This window comes from Enhydra lutris, unplaced genomic scaffold (genome assembly GCF_002288905.1).
Source record: "Enhydra lutris kenyoni isolate GAN:26980312 unplaced genomic scaffold, ASM228890v2 scaffoldscaffold44, whole genome shotgun sequence".
Lineage (NCBI taxonomy): Eukaryota > Metazoa > Chordata > Mammalia > Carnivora > Mustelidae > Enhydra > Enhydra lutris.
The window spans coordinates 9,637,943-9,656,018 of NW_019154128.1; the positions used below are offsets into that span (position 1 = coordinate 9,637,943).

At 38.2% G+C, this 18,076-nt stretch overlaps 1 protein-coding gene across 2 annotated transcripts in view; it reads right to left on the minus strand.

The window, feature by feature from the left end:
* The window catches only part of LOC111155912 (eukaryotic translation initiation factor 5B), an 85,897-nt gene extending 69,022 nt beyond the window's left edge, over positions 1-16,875 (minus strand). Inside the window, exon 1 of one of the 2 annotated variants that reach the window (XM_022516384.1) lies at positions 16,632-16,875. In XM_022516384.1, coding sequence (XP_022372092.1) covers positions 16,632-16,666 — 35 coding nt within the window. In that variant the 5' untranslated portion in view covers positions 16,667-16,875. The remainder of the gene's footprint in view (positions 1-16,631) is intronic. The other variant, XM_022516385.1, reaches the window with a different exon arrangement.
* Positions 16,876-18,076: the final 1,201 nt, after the last annotated feature.

Genomic DNA, 18,076 nt, shown 5'->3' on the forward strand with positions numbered 1-18,076 from the left:
TCATAGCAGCTTTATTCATAATCACAAGCAGCTAGAAATAACCCAAATATCCATCTACCGGATAATTTATAAACCAATCATTACCTATCCATGGATAATCTCAGAAGTATTGTATTAAATGAAACAGCCAGCCAATAAAGGCTACATACTCTGATTCTACTTTTATGAATTTCTGGAAAAAGGAAAAAACTACAGTGAGAAAGAGAAGAAAACAAAAACAAAAAACTACAGTGATTTCTGGCCAAAAGCCAGTTGAAGGGAAAAAACATTGCCTATAAACGGTCATAAAGGAACTTTTTGGGCTAATGGAAATATTCTATATCCTTACTGTGGTGAAGGATGCACCAACTGTATCTGTTTATCAAAACTTATCAACTGCATCCTGGAAACTTGTGAATTTTATGCCAACTGCATCTCAAAAAGTATTAATTTTAATTTCTAATAATGCTGTAAGAACAGTTGAGAAGTTAGAGTACATTCATAAGTTTAACAGGTATGGTTAAAAGCATGTAAACTTCATATAAATCATTTACCCATTTTTATAAGTTATGAAAATTAAGAGCAAATCTATAATATTCTCTAATACCTTAATTTCTATTAACATGATATAATGTATAACCAAAATATTACTATAATGTAATCTTTTAAAAACATGGTATTTCTTGGGGAGCCTGGATAGCTTAGTCGATTAAGCATCTGACTCTTGCTTTGGTTCAGGTTATGATCTTAGGATCACAATCTCAGGGTTCTGGGAAGGAGCCTGGCACCAGGCTCTGCACTCAGCACAGAATCTGCCTGAGAATCTATCTCCTTCTCTCTCTGCCCCTCTTGCTCGTGCTCACTCCATCTCTCTCCCTTTTTCTAAAATAAATAAAATATTTTTATTTTATTAACTGTGCGTGCAAGCATATACTCAGGTATTTGGCTTTTTGGAATAAATATCAAATATAAAAATAAAACAATTTATTTGAGATCACTATAATAAAGACTCTTTAAGACACAAAACATTAACCCAAAAGAAGTTCATTGAAAAAAATGTAAAAGGAAAATTGCCCTTATGTGCAAATCTCAATTCCAAAATTGGCAAATTTAATAATGACAGGCATTTTCCACTGAGAAGTCTAATGGAAAGTTAGACAAGAACATAGAAAATGCAACTCTGGCCAAACTATTCCACAGTTCAAAATCTTCAAGTTTTCTAAGACTTTCTCCTACCAACCGCTCTTGTTCAGTGTCTCTCTACCCCCTGTGGATGTTTTACAATCTGGCTCAAAATTTCTCAGACACTGAGAGATGGGGATCTGTCACCTTCACTTTAACATAGGGCTGTGTGAATGATCAACAGACTATGGCAGAAATGATGCTACAGTTCCTGGTGCCCCACAAACCTGAACTTTTAAAAATATTACAGTTCTTACTATGATACAAGTATTTTGGGTCTTATACTTGCATAAGAAATATAAGTTTATACCCAGTATTATGCCTATAGATATACATAGATGCTACTGATAATTTAGGCCAACATTCTGAATCAGTATCTTAAGAAAGGACACAATTTATGGTCTAAAACAACTGCTCAAATTGAGCACATTTAGCACTTACTCAAAGTGAACTTCTAGGGGCGCCTGAGTGGCTTAGTGGGTTAAAGCATCTGCCTTCAGCTCAGGTCATGATCCTGGTGTCTTGGGATTGAGCCCTGCATCTGCTCAGCAAAGAGCCTGCTTCTCCTCTGTTGCTGCCCCCTGCTTGTCCCCACACGCTCGCTTGCTCTCTCTCTCAAATAAATAAATAAAGTGAACTTGTAGTCTTTGTTTTCTGTACAAGTCTGGTCCTTTAATCACTGGTACAAGTATTACTTCCACCTAATATACTCTGTGTAGTACCCGACACAACCAAATAGATACTAACAAAAATTTTATGCAGGGAACTACTCTTAGGAGAGGGTACTTCTCAATAACAACTTGCTGAACACTATCAGTAGAATGGTCAGGCTGCACCTGTCTGCAGAATTATTCAGCAATTGAGAAGCAAATGAGTATCTTGGATATTTTTTTGTCATTCATCCTGGTACTTGAGACAAAACATACAACATGATCCTGTTCCTTCCAATTTGGCCTGCTCTGAGGGCAGTTTTAATTAGAAAGGAATCTGAAAGACACATACATAATAATTTGGAGAGGCAAATTTGCAATCTGAAGGGTGGCACTCCCCTAGTTAAACTAAATTCCACATTCTCTCTGCATCTCTTCACTGTATTATCTGTACATAGAACTATTTGCTGTATTAAAATGTAAGATTCTTTTAAAAAAATCCTTTTTGTATGCCCAATTTACTTTCCTACCTTCTACAATGAATGACGACCAAGAAATGTAACATATTCTTAATACTATTAAATCAAGAAAAAGCCCTATTCTGGAATAGCAACTACAACTTTCATACAATACGGAAGGCAGGTTCATCACAGCAGCTTAAGAAAAACCATGCTACCACTATAACAACTACTGAATTTATTTTGATCACTGAACTTCCAAGTTGAATTTTCTGAAACAAATTCAGTTAAAAAATCCTGCTAAGAGAAAAGTGTAATGACATTTCATTTACCTGAACAAAGACTCTTACTGTATGAGAATTTGTTAAGTGAAAAGAAATGCACCACTATTTAAAATGTTAAGATATAAAATCTTTCTTACAACTGATTAGGTAACCTTCTGAAATATTTGCAAATGTCTAAGGTTGTTTCAAAACGATGAACAAAGGGGTGAAGGTGGCTTGGTTGGTTAAGCGTCACCTCTTGATTTTGGCTCAGGTCATGATCTCAGGATTGTGGAATTGAGCCCCACACTCAGCAGAGTCTGCTTGTCCCTCTCTCTCTGCCTCTCCTCCTACTGGGGAGCATGCACACACACTCTCTCTCTAAAATAACAAAATCTTTTTAAAAAATATGAGGAGGAAAGAAAGGAGTAGGGAGAATATAGATGAAACAAGGTCATCCATCTGTAATATTTAAAGCTGAGTGATGGACACATGTGGGTTCATAAACTATTCTACTTTTCTGGGTTTGAAATTCTTCATTTAAGAAAATTTACACTGTTGTAATCAAAATGTGGTGGTACCAGCATAAGGCTCAACAAGACCAAAGGAATAAAAATCCCAGAAATAAATCCATTCATCATGGTCAGTGGACTTGACAGAAGTGCCTAGACCAATCAATAGTGAAAGCAAGTCTCTTCAACAAATGGTACCAGTACCAGATATTCACATATAAAAGAAACTGAACCCCTAACTCATCTCAAATACAAAAACTGACAAAATGGGTTAAAGACCTAAATTTCAGAGCTAAAACAATTGAACTCTTAAGAAAAAAAAATACAGGTGAATCATCATGACCTTGGACTTGGCAACAGACTCTTAACTATAACACAAAAGTACAAGCAACATCAATGACAAAAAAAAAAAAAACTTCATCAAAATTAAAATTTTTTTTTTGGTAAAAAGAACACTACCAACACAATGGATAACAATCCACATAATGGAGGAAGATATTTACAAATCATGTATCTGAGAAGTATCCAGAATATACAAAGAAATCTTAAAACTCAACCTTAAAAATACAACTTAAAAATGAGTAAAGGACTAACATAGAATTTGTCCAAACAAGGCACACACATTGCTAGTGAATACATAAAAAGAGATGTTCATCATTAGTAACCAGGGAAATGCAAATCAAAATTACAATGGGACACCACTTCACAACTAGGATAACTATTAAAAGCAACAATAACAACAACAAAAGCACGGGCAAAGATATAAAGAGATTAGAACCCTTTTACATTGCTGGTGAAAATGTAAAATGTTGCAGCCACTGTAAAATGTTTGGTGATAACATTTTTTACAAAACTAAAACAAGTAACACTAAAATTTACATGGAAACACAAAAAACCCCAACTAGCCAAAGCAAGCTTGTGGGGGGTAGGGGAGAGGTAGGAGGGAGCTGTAGGTATCATAATCCCTGATTTCATGATATGCTACAAAGCTACATAATCAAAACAGTACAATACTGGCACAAAAACAGACTTACAGATCAATGGAACAGAACAGAGAGCCCAGAAATAAACCAACACTTACATGGGCAATTAATCTATGACAGAGGAGGGAAGACTTTACAATGGGGAAAAGACAGCCTATTCAATAAATGGTCCTGGGAAACCTAGCTACTATATATAAAAAAATGAAACCGGACCACTTTCTTTTTTAAAGATTTTAATTATTTCACAAGAGACAGCACAAGTAGGGGGAATGGAAGAGGAAGAAGCAGGTTCCCAGGACCACAACCGCAGCCAAAGGCATATGTTTAACTGATTGAGCCACCCAGGCGCCCCAGAAAGTAAACTGGTGCAATTAATGGAGGGTCCTCAAAAAATTAAAAATAGAAATACAGTATGATCCAGTAATTTCACTACTGGCTATTTATTCAAAGAAAATGAAAACACCAATTCGAAAAGATATATGCACCTCATTATTTATTGCAACATTATAACAGCCAAGATATGGAAGTAATCCAAGTGTCCACTAATAGATGAATGGATAAGGAAGATGTGGTGTGTGTGTGTGTGTGTGTATATATACACACACACACACAATGAAACATTATACAGTCATAAAAAAGGATGAGATCCTGCCATTTGTGACAACATGGATGGACCTAGAGGGTAATATGGTAAGTGAAAAAAGAAAGACAAATACTGTATGATTAAACTCATGTGGAATCTAAAAAGAAAACAAAACAAAACATGAGTAAATAAATAAAAAGCAGAACAGACCTCCATAAATACAGAGACCAAAATGATGGCTGCCAGAGGGAAGGGGGTAGAGGGATGGGCATAATAGGTGAAGAGGAGTGGGAGATACAGATTTGAGTTATGGAATAAGTCAAAGGAATAAAAAACACAGCATAAGGAATACAGTCAATAATATTGTAATAGCAATGTATGGTGGTAGATGGTAGCTCTGCCGACAGTAAACATAGCATTATGCATTAACTTCTCCAATCACTACACTGTACACCTGAAACTAATGTAATAATGTGAGTCAACTGCACTCAAAAAGAGTCTGGTGGTTCCTGAAAAAGTTAAACATAGAAGTGCCATATTACCCATCAATCAATTCCATGCTTAGGTATATACTCAAAAAAACTGAAAACAGGGATTCAAATATCTGTACACAAACATTCAGAGCAGCACTTTCCACAGTAGCCAAAAGGTAGAAACAATCAAAATGCCCACCATTGGATAAATGGATGAACATTATGTGGCATACATACACACAATGGAATATTATTTAGCTATAAAAACAAAATGAAGTGCTGATATGGTCGACAACATGGAAGAACCTCCAAAACATTACACTAAGTCAAAGAATGCAGACATAAAAGGTTACACATGGGGGTTCCTGGGTGGTTCAGTCAATTAAAACTGGACTCTTGGTTTCAGCTCAGGTCATGATCTTAGGGTCATGAGATTGGGCCCCATGTGGGACTTCATGCTCAGCAGGGAGTCTGCTTGGGATTCTCTCACTCTCCCTCTGCGTTCCTCCATTTTGCACGCACAGGCATGCTCTCTTCTCTCAAATGCATCTTAACAACAACAACAACAACAAAAAAGGGGGGAGTGTCATATGTGGTATGATTCCACTATATGAAATAACTAGAACAGATCAACTGAAAGACATAAAATGGATTAGCGGTTGCCAGGGACTCAGAGAATGGGGAAATGGGGAGTGACTGTTAATGGGTACAGGATCTCCTTTGAAGGAGATGAAGTGTTTTGGAACTATATAGAAGAGACTGCACAATACTATGAATGTATTAAATGCCACAGAATTACATATCTAAAATAGTTAAGTTTTATGTTATGTGAATTTCACCTCAAACTTCACAATACTGATTAGATATCAATAAGAGCAAGTTAATATAACACTTCATTCATCATTCAGTAGTAGTAAGTTTATAGGCCTGAAAAACAATTTTGTCCTTAAACCAAATAGCAAAGAATGCACCTATCACATATAAGTCTAATAATTTCCCCTTCATATTACCAAGAGGCTGAGATAAAATTTTGATAATTCTAAATAAGTTCAGAATGAAAGCATGGAGAAAAAATTTACATAGAAAAAATAATATTAGCCAGATTACCTATAATGAAAGTGTGCATTTCAAAAATTTATAAGCTATACCACAATGAAATGCAGTGTAAACCTTGTCTGCAACCTGGTTTGAACACACTGTGAAAAGCCATTATGCGGCTAGAAATTTGACATATGGACTGAATATTAAATATTAGAGAATTTGGGGGCGCCTGGGTGGCTCAGTTGGTTAAGCGACTGCCTTCGGCTCGGGTCATGATCCTGGAGTCCCGGGATCGAGTCCCGCATCGGGCTCCCTGCTCAGCAGGGAGTCTGCTTCTCCCACTGACCTCTCTCCTCTCATGCTCTCTCTCACTCTCTCTCTCAAAAAAAAAATTTTTTTTAAAAGTCTTTGAGACATTTAAAAAAATATTAGAGAATTTGTGTTAATTGTACTAGGTGGGATAAGGATATTGTGGTTGTATTAAAAAATGTTTAGGGAGGGGCGCCTGGGTGACTCAGTGGGTTAAGCCACTGCCTTCGGCTCAGGTCATGATCCCAGGGTCCTGGGATCGAGTCCCGCATCGGGCTCTCTGCTCAGCAGGGAGCCTGCTTCCCACTCTCTCTCTCTCTGCCTGCCTCTGTCTACTGTGATCTCTCTCTGTCAAATAAATAAATAAAATCTTTAAAAAAAAAAAAAATGTTTAGGGAGAAAATGTCAAGGTATTTATAAAATAAAGTACATATAACAAAAATAGGTACAAAATACTAGCAATGATTAGATCTAGGTGATGAGTATGTGGGGGTTCATTTTACTATTCCTTCAAATTTTGTGTGCTGGAAAGTTTTATACTAAAATGTTAAATTTATTTTAAAAAATTACAAACTTTCATAAACAAAGTAAACTTTGGAATGAATCAGGAACCTACTACTTTGTTTCATAATTTCTGGAGTCTGGGAAGGTAATGCCTTCCCAACATTTCATTCCTTTGAGACTCTTTTAGGTATTAATACACCTAAAAGAGGAAATCACTTTTCATTATTTTGACTTCAGAGCAAATTAAATTCTTGAAAACTGAAAATCCACTGAGTATGTGCCTATTTTTTTTCTAGGTTCAGTTCTGGCATTTAAGTAGTATCTAGCTTTAAGTAAAAGGTCTGGAGTGAAGGATTATAAAATAAAATAAAATGGAAATAATGGACAGTTGCATGTCCTAGTACTGTTTTATGGAGCATTAAATACTGACTTTCTATACGCAAAGTAAAATTTCAAATCTAACCACTTAAAAAAGAGAACAGGCTGTATAAATTCTAACCCAGGATAAAAGGAAGAAAATAGAAAAAAAGGATGGCAGAACTGGTACAAATGAAAACAAAATAGATGGCTGAGGTAAGGTCAAATATATAATTAATACAAGCAATATAAGTGACTTTAAACCCTTAATGATAGGGTATCAAATCCTATTGTAAAAATTCAATGTTATACTGTTTACCAAAAGATGGACCTTAAAACAGCTACAAAGAAAGGTTAAAAGGGAAAAAATGGAACGCTCAACAAAACATTGGGAAACAAAATCCGAAAACATAAAAAGAATTATACATCATGACCAAGTGGGAGCTATCCTAGGATAGCAAGGCTGATTGAAAATAAAATACATGTAAACAGAAAAAAAGACAAAACAATATGATCATCTCATTAGATGAAGAAACAGCATACAACAAAATCCAACACTTTTTTTGTGGTAAAAACACTCTATAGGCTTGGAATAGAATAGAAATTCCTCAACCTGGAAAAAGGCATCCAGGCAAAACAAAAACACAGTTAACATCATACCTAAATACTGAAAGCTTTCCCCCCTTAGGATCAGAAACAAGACAAGAATGAATGTTTACTCTCCCTACTTCCAGTCAACATTGTACTGCACAACCCAGCCAGAGCTTTCAGCAAGACAAAGCAGCAAAAGACATTCAGACAAGAAAAGGTAGAAACTATCTGACCTTGAAGAGGACATGATCGTGTCCACAGAATACACACACACACAAGACCACTAGAGCTAATAAATGAGGGTGTACTACATAAATTATATTTAAACAATGCACTAGTAATGACAATCTGAAAATGAACTTAAAGTAATTCCATTTGCAATAATGTAAAAATGAAATGCTTAGGAATAATTTTTTTAAAGATTTTATTTATTTGACAGAGAGAGAGCACAGGTAGGCAGAGCAGCAGGCAGAGAGAGAGGGAGAAGTAGACTCCCTGCTGAACAGGGAGCCCAATGTGGGACTTGACCCAGGACCCTGGGATCATGACCTGACCCGAAGGCAGACGCTTAACTGACTGAACCACCCAGGCGCCCAGGAAAAATTTTTTAAAAAAACTGCAAACACTGAACTCTAAAAACCATTAAAAAAAAAAAAAATCACTGAAACTGAAGACCTAGTAAGTGGAAAGATATCCTACATTCATGGACCAAAAGGCGTAATATTCTCAATACTCCCAAAATTGACCTATAAATGAAATGCAACCCCAATCAAAATCTTGCCGCCTTTTTTGTTGCAGGAATTAGAAAATGATTCCTAACATCTGTATGAAAATATAAGAGACACAGAATAGCCAAAACTATCTCAAAAAGTTAGAAAAATCACACTTTCCAATTTGTGAACTTACTACAAAACTACAGCAATCAAGACAGTGTGGTACTGCAATAAAGACACAAAATCTATGGAATATTGTGAGTCCAGAAACAAACCCCTACACATATGGTCAATCAATTTTGACAAGGAATTAAGAAAAGCCTTTTTAACAAATGGCGCTGGGATGACTGGCTATCTATATGCAAAAATGAAGCTGGATCCCTACCTCACAAACAAAAAGTAACTCAAATAGCTCAAACGTCAAACTATAAGAGCTAAAACTATAAAGCTACTAGAAAGAAAAATACCAGTACACAAATATTAATATTTAATATTAAGTCACCTTTATGACTTTGGATTTGGTGATAGTTTCTTTGATCTGAGGCTAAAAGCACATGCAACCAAAGCAAAAATAAATCGTACTTCATCAAAATTAGAAACTTTTGTGCTACAAAGGACATCAACAAGAAAGTGAAAGGACAGGAGCACCTGGCTGGCTCAGTCAGTAGAGTATGCAACTCTTGATCTCAGGGTTTTGAGTCTGAGGCCCACTTTGGCTGTAGAGAGAACTTAAAATCTAGAAAGAAAGGAAGGAAAGAAGGAAACGAATGAACAACCTCCTAAGGGAGAAAATAACCCAGAGAATGGGACAAAATATTTGCAATCATATCTGATAAAGAATCTGTATCTAAAATATATAAAAGACTCATTCCTCAAGAATAAAGAAGTCAATTTAAAAATAGGCAAAGGATCTGAACTGACAGTTCTCCAAACAAGATATACAAATGTCCAATAAGCATACGAGGACATACTCAACACCTTAGGCCATCATGGAATGCAAATTAAAATCCCAGGAAGACACCACTTCACACCCATTAGAATGGCTATAATTCAAAAAGTCAGATGATAAGTGTTGATGAAGATGTGGAGAAATTGGAATTCTAATACACTGTTGATTGGAATGTAAAATGGAGCAGCAGCTTTGGCAGTTCCTGAAAAAAAGTTCAACTGCCTGGAAGTTTCTGAAGAAGTCAAACACAGAGTTACCCTATGATCCAACAATTTCACTCCCAAGTATAAACCCCAAGAACTGAAAACATATGTCCACGTAAAAACTTGGACATGTATTTGTATAGCAGTATGATCCATAACAGCCAAAAAGTAGAACCCCGATGTCCATCAACTGATGAATGGGTAAATAAAATGTACTATATTCATGTTATAGAATTTTAGAACATTATTCTAGACTTAGAAGAAATGCCAACTATAATATCATCAGTCATACCTCTTAGCTTCATCAAAGTTCAGTACCTGAAACCCAATGACATAAATTTGAGTTAAAACTGTACTTAACTGTATTTTCAGGGATCGCTATCCAAAGTTTATGGTTTGAATGAAGTTTCAGAAAAGCCAAACAAGTCTTTTATATTACAATGGAAGGTATATGTCTATCACCAAAAGGAGGACTGAAAACCAATTATTCTGAAAAAATAACTGCTACCTGGTGAAAAAATAGAAATTCCTCTGAAAGAACATATCTGAAATTTTATAGACCATGTCTGATGGGAAGGTCTGAAACATTAAATTGTCATTGCTTTCACTTTAAATATACAGACAATAAGTTACATAATTAAACTGGTTAAGGGAGAAAGAAATTCTTTAAAGAAATTTTGGCACTGACTGACCTACTGACAGTGGCTGTCATTTTTCTATTCTCCCTCCTTTTTTGAGTTCTTAATCTTTAATAGTTCTTTCACCAGTAAAGAGCAGATATTAATTTTTCTTTGGAAAGCCTGTATTTTGGAATATCGACATTTCTTAAATCAACTAGTACCCTACAGTGAAAAGCCATAGGTTCTGGAGTTGGATTTGGCTTAATAGCTGAGAGGTTCTAAACCTCAAGCACATTATTATATTAAATCCCACTTTCCTCTTCTGTATTATTATATAGTAGTTCTTAAATCTCTATACTTTCCCCCTTCATTCCAGATTCTCAAATTAATTACAACATGGTTATTGGTTCTACATGAAGTATTTTAAAAATATTTTATTTGTCAGAGACAGAGTGAGAGAGTGAGCCCAAGCAGGGGGAGCGGGAGAGGGAGAAGCAGGCTCCCCACTGAGCAGGGAGCCTGATGCAGTACTTGATTCCAGGACCCTGGGATCATGACCTGAGCTGAAGGCAGATGCTTAACCGACGGAGCCACCCAGGTGTCCCTACATGAAGTATTTTCATTAAAACCATATAAATACTGTTAGGACAAGCTGTGTTACTGTGATTACTTCAATACTGTTTAATAAGGGTTCAAAATACTGTATATTTTGGACTATAATTTCTCAACAGTTCATATTTGTCACAGGGCATAAATTAGAAAGGGTAAGAAAAAGGAGTCATTTCAGTGTCACTAACTAAAACATTTGAATGCTGCTACGTCTTTAATTTTCTCCCTGCCCCCCTCTACTATTTACCTATCACAAACTAATAACCTAATCACAATTCAGTTGTCACCCTTTTCACATCTATCCTAATAACAGAGTTCACTAAGTTGGTTAGACACAAGATAACCATCTTAAAAGTTTTCTTATTAAGCAAAAACAGAAAAATTACTATATTAACAGCAACCAAACTATAAGATGCCTAGGAATAAGCCAAACAAGAAATATTCTAAACAGTCAAATGAAAAAAATAAAATTTTACTGATATACAATTAACCAAATAGAGAAGCATGTTTTATTAGTGATTTGTTTACCACTATAATTTGATCACCTAGAATAACACTTGGCGCTTAAGTGATTAAGCAGACAATTTCCTGAATGGGATGATGCAATGATGACAAGTGTATTAAATATTCTAAAAATGTAATGGGACTCCCAATTAAAACCAATCTCAAAGGTTTTTAATAGAACTTGATAAATTCACCTATTACATTAAAAAAGAAAATCTTAAGTGGGTAAAATATCAAGAGCATGAACACAACCACAGATGTCTTAAGCTGTGCTTCAGTACTTCTTAAGCATTTCTATTCTCTGTTTGACAAACACTAGTGACAGTCAAAGAGCTTGGAAAATATCTCACAAAGGCCCAAATCTAGTTTAGGAATCCCTAAATCAGCTGTTCTCAAAGTAGTCCCCAAGACCTGTTCAGGGGGTCTAAACTAATTCAAGAGATCAAAAACTATTTTCAAAATAATACTAAGAGGCTATTAGACTTTTTCATTCTGATTTTCTCACAACTGCACAGTGGAGTTTCCCAGAGGTCACATGATGTGTGATATTGCTACAACACTAAGTGCACAAACAGATGAGAATCAAGTTCTCTTCTTACTAAGCCAGACAGTAAGGAAGTTTGCAAAACTGTTTACTAATACCAGTCTTCTTGGTTTTTTTTGTAAATGATTACTTAACGATGTCATTTAAGTTAATGTGTTTACTGGTTTTTTAAAAATTTTATTTAAGTAAACTCTTCGCCCAAGATGGGGTTTGAACTTACCACCTCAAAATCAAGAGCTGGATGCTCTACCAACTGAACCATCCAGGAGCCCCTAGTTTTTATTCTTAAATTAATAATTACTTTAAGAACTTTTAATTTGTAACATAGTAAGTATCCATATAACACACAAAAAGGTAAAGGGGTAGTAGGACCAAAGTCTGAGAACTGCTGTTCTAACCAAACCGCTGACACTTGGTGCTTCAGTTAAACAATGCTTTGCTCACCTAATGGATCAAATGAAAGAACTGAAGAAACTTAGATGAATAAAGTGCAATTAGTGGGCAAGCAACATCAAAAATAACTGCATCAGCTCCCCAGAGATCACCACTATAGAAGGTTAAAGTTACTATAAGCTAACAACAAAAATTTATCATCTGCTTTCTTATTCATTTATGGCAACCTAGGACTTCTCTTCCTCCCATGTATTAATTTCCTAAAGTATTAGTACAGGAACAAGCTAAAGAACAGAACTCTTGGATTATATATCTTTTTTCTTTTTTGATCTAATATATGCAGATAGGTCTTTTTTTTATTAATTCAAGTACATACAAATTAGAAATAAATTCCTTTGTTGAGCTAGACCATTTGCCACTTGATCCACTCCCTCTCTGGAAAGTTCTGGACTACTGGGCAGGTTCCTCAAGTAGATCACCATGTTTTCTACCATAGGGAGGGACTCCGGTACCCTAATCATATCTGACTGACTAGGATGAATGTCTGACATTACAGCAACCATCTAACGGTTAGGCAACTGTCTGAGAGATAGCTAGAACTCTCAAAACCAGGGAATTTGCCAGTAATGACAGGAACAATATCTGAGTTAAAACAAGGAATAGTGAAGTCACTATACTGGTTCACTGCTGGTATAAAGAACCACAGAAAAAAATTACCTGATGCTGTACATACCCTAGAACTCTACGGAATCCTGAAAGACCTTCTAGTTCCTGAATGACATCCCCACCTCCATGATAGCTGATGGTGAGATAGATGAAATAATTCTCTTTCTTCCCTCTGTATCCTTTTTTTTCCCCCTTTTGGTGGGGGTGGGGGAGTATTAATCCTATTAAGGTGACACACCAACTTCCTTATAATCTAAAAAATAGAACTACCACACTTAAGGGATCAAACAAAAAAGGGACCAGAATAAAGAACTGGAGGCTGTGAAAAATGAAATAACCTAGATCTTTGTTTTCTTTACACTCATCAGTAAGAGAACATCAATCATATTGTGTCAACAGAAGGACATCACTAGAACACACAAAATCCCATAAGGTCCCATTATGTAAACTGATGACTGTGAGAATCATGAAAATACTGGCCTTATATTTTGTATGATCTACAGATCTTGAATCCTAGCCCTTATTTCTTTTTTTTTTTTTTTTTAAAGATTTTATTTATTTGACAGACACAGATCACAAGTAGGCAGAGAGGCAGGCAGAGAGAGAGGAGGAGGAAGCAGGCTCCCTGCTAAGCAGAGCACCCGATATAGGGCTCGATCCCAGGACCCTGGGATCACGACCTGAGCCGAAAGCAGAGGCTTTAACCCACTGAGCCACCCGGGCGCCCCCTAGCCCTTGTTTCGTCAAGAATTTCTCCAATCAACTGAAAAAAGGCAGGAAAACTTACTGAATATCTTATAAAATTTCATTCCCAGAATTACACAAGCTGGAACAAAATTTGAGAACAGCTTTTAAACAAAAGTCACTGATAGAACAAAGCATATATTACCCAAATAAAATTAGATACTCAGATGAAATAAAACCCAATTTTAAATGAACACTGTGTGGCTAAGAAGTTAAAATAAGGATTTAAAAAAGGAAGTAAGGATTAAAACGATCAAGTATTTTTTGCTCTTTCCAACCTGAAAAGCGACTCAATTCCCTATATCTTGATAACTAATTAGCAGCTGCTCATTTCTCACCCCGTTCTACCTGGCCAGAAAACATGTTCAGCTTAACATAGCTTGCAAGGCAAGGGGTGGTGGGATGAATGTACAATCTTTAAAAGTGGAGATCTTTATTCAAGAGAATAAAACCAGACAAGTATCTCATTTTACACAAACAAGAATATTAGTCCTAAAATACAGCTCTTTCTAGACTTTCTTCCTAGTGTATGTTGTTTCTTTTTAAAATATGCAAAATATGCTTGAAGAAAACTGTATTTAAATATAGAGAAAGTCAAAGCAAACTAATTCCCAAGTGGTGGAACTTCCCTGCTACCCTCCTCACCCCCAAAATATCCTTCCCTGTCCTCCTTCCCTCCAAAATATCTTACGAGGAATGCCAAAGTAAAAAGGCCAAGCTGTTCCAGTCAAAGGTGGACTTCTGCAAAACCCTGGACTTTCTTAGTTATTATTTGAAAGGCATTCAAGCAAAGGAGTCCATGAAGCATTTGAAAATAAACAAAACTTGATATTGGCATATGAGAAAATAAATTTTTCTATTACATTGCTACCACATTTGCTTCAAAATGAGCCAAAATATAAGAGCACAAATTAGTCTGATGAGGTTAAAAAAAACCAGTAGTAGCATTCTTTCTATACTACCAAACCAATCACTTAACAGTCTCCAGTGTTTACACTTTCCATCACTCACCAAAATCTTCATGAATCAGTAAGAAACACTCTTTTCTATAAATAAACAAGAATAAATATCTCCCCTCTGAATAGCTTTGTTCCATTATGAGAGAGCTTACAAAGCAAAAGATGTAAGGAAAAGAACGTATACATGTATTTTTTTTTAAACTAAAGAACATGACTTCTGCAATCCTGAACCAAACCAAGAAAAAAAAATTTTTTTTAAATAAGACAATGAAATTAGAAAAATGCGTGGATCCTCAAAAATATTTAAGATACCCTTCTTAATATTCCTTAGGCTTGATGATAACTGCAGTTGCTTTTCTCCTCCAGTGTTTACCTTTCATAGACACCTGAATGATTAACACATTAAGACTGATGTGGCTTTAAAATATCTCAGCAGGTGGATGGAACAGGAATGGTCATGGGATAGCCATGGTTGAAACGGCTAATCTGTATACGAAGCTTTATTATACTCCTCTTTCCGTACACGGTTTAAATAAAAACGTATCCTATGCGTCAAAACATCCTATCAAAAGCAGAGAAATTTTTGTCCCACTAAATCACCCAGAAGTCTGCTTATTTTCTCTCATTTACCTGGTCTGATTAACAAGTTCTAGTCTGCAAACAATAATTAACTTCTTCCACTAGGTCCACAGCTGAAATACAAGGCTCACCCTGGTGTCTTTTAATTCCTCTCATCACTGATGAGTGTCAGGTGAGCCAACAATCCAGGAATTATAATTAGTAGTCATTTTAACATTAAAACCTGATACCCATTTTGAGTCAAAATGAACTATCAGAGGTTGCTGGTTTGGGGGCTTTTGTTGTTGTTGACTTGTTGTTTTTTTAATTTACCTTTATTTTACATTTACCTTTATTTAACTTTTAATTTACCTTAGTCTCCCCCTAGTATTTGAACTAAGTTTGGTGAACAGATTTTCACTCTCAAGGAGTAAACTTTGAATGAGAAGAGTAAAAGGTCTCAATCGAATGGGACACACAAAAATGGTGCAAAAATTTCGGGGTACGTAACTCTACATACACCCTTACACTCCCTCCCCCAAAAGCCTTTTAAGAGGTTAGAAAGGAGAGACCCTGGTTGGTTGGTTTTGTCTCCTCCTCCTCCCTTCTTAGGGGGAGGTGCTAAAAAGCAAAGAAATCGCCAGAAGACGGGCCGGAAGAAGGAAAGCGAAAAGCACGGAGTATGGACAACCAGACCTTAAATAACTGGAAACTGTAACCAAATTAAATGAAGTTAAAAGGGTGTTACCTAGTAAACACCTCCCTGTAACTCCAACTCACCTGAGCGGCTCAGAGTTAAGAACCCTAGCTGTAGGTACACTCATATTCGAACTCCCCTCTCTTCACGTACTCACAGGTACAAAGGCACAAAAAGAACTCTTCCTGACCCTTGCCAATAGTAGCGCCGCAAAAACAACTCTCACGCTGGCCGGAACCACGCTGGCCAGGCGTCCCCGGCCCAGCAAAGCCACCCGAGTCCCTCCCCATGGGGCAAGGAACCCCCAAACCACTGCCCCGCTCCTCAGGCAAGACAGCCCTCTTTCCAGGCCCGGCGAGAGGTAGCGGAGGGACGGAGCCTCCACTGGAAGAACCCGCTCGCCGCCGAGGCCCTCTGCGCCCGCCCGGAACTGGGGTCTTGGCCCCGTGCCGCCCATTCTGGACCCAGGCCCGGAGCCCCGTGGTGCCTGGCGCGAGCCTCGCCCCCGGGCCACCCCGCGCCGGAGGAACCCGCGCGAACCACTGAGCTGCGCCGGACGCCGCCGTGTGGACCCGGTCACTGGCTACCTGTCTTCGCTCTTGTTTTTCTGCTTCTTCCCCATCGTGTGTCAGCGGCACTCGTAGCCCCAGCCCCTCTATTCGGTCTCTCACAGACCCACTGTCCCCCAGCCGACTTTGGTCTCTTTTCGGCTTGGTTCCCCTCGCACTGCAGCCTCTCGCACCCGGCTCTCCACAGACCCGCGCACTGAGACAGGGCACATATGGTGTGAGCTCTCAGTGCGCAAGCGCATCGCCTCGCCGCTTCGGCGTGAGGACGCAGGGCGCGGCTCATCGAGAGCTGCGCTTTAGGTAGAGCGTCTCCAGTTGACCCGCCAGCCAGGCGGGAGCCTGAGCGCCCCCTTTCCGCAAGCGTCCGCCGCGCAAGAATAACAGCCGGGTGTCCTGGTTCTAGAACCCTGAGACAGACAATGAAGCTGAAAATTCCCCATGTCAGCTCCATCTCTGAGGGGAACGCAAACTTGGAGTTCTGGAGCTCCCCTCAGAAGTAAGCCTTGGGCTTTCCTTCCATCTCTGTATCTTTGTATTCTCAACCGCACGCAGTTCAGTAACGAAACACAATGAACCAGTATAGGCACTCCAGGTAATAAATCTAGAACAAATTGGGACTCTCAGTAACGTCCTTTAATTATAAAGTCTGTTCAGCCACTAAAAAACAATTACCATGAACAAGGACACACCCTTAATTCCCCGAAATAGAAATTAACCTTTACATTCAAAGTGAGAGCAAGATCTAAGAATTTGTGTTATGGAAGTACAAAAGGAACCAACTTGCTAGGGTGGTAAACATGTTTAATATCCGGATCTGGACGGTGATACTACGGGTGTTAAGTATGTAAAAACTAATCATGCTGTGGAAGTTATACCTCAACTTAAAAAAAAAAAGTGTTCATTCAACACGACAGAAGCGAAGTTGGGAGTGTCACTCCGAAGCAAGATCGTAGCTCTCTCGTTTCTGATGTAACATTGTGAGTACTGAGGCTCGCAGCCTAGCGAAGTCCGACACGGCCAGACCAAGCACTGATAAACTACAGCCTCCAGAATACTTTGCTTCTTCCCCGGTGGACGGTTTACCCAGAGCGAGACTAAGAATCGGAAATCTTGGGGCGGAGGATGGGAGCTACGCACGCGCAGAAGCGCTCACCGTACGCACGCCCTCCTCCCCCGCCCCACTTCTCGGGCGTCTCAGCTCGTATCGCGTGAGGGCTGCAGCCAAAGGGGAGGCGGAAGTGACGGCCGGTTCGCAGCCACCGGCAGCTGCTGCGAGGGTGAAGCCAGAGCGGACTGCCTTTCTGGAGCAGTTCCTCATTCTCAGGTGTCACCGAGAGCTCAGGTGAGGCAGAGGATGGTGTGAAAAAACCGGCTGCCGCCTCCCAGTGCTGATGGACACTTCACTCAACATCCGGCCAGGGCGGGGGAGGGGCGCGGCCCAGACGTCGGTATCAGTGAGGCGG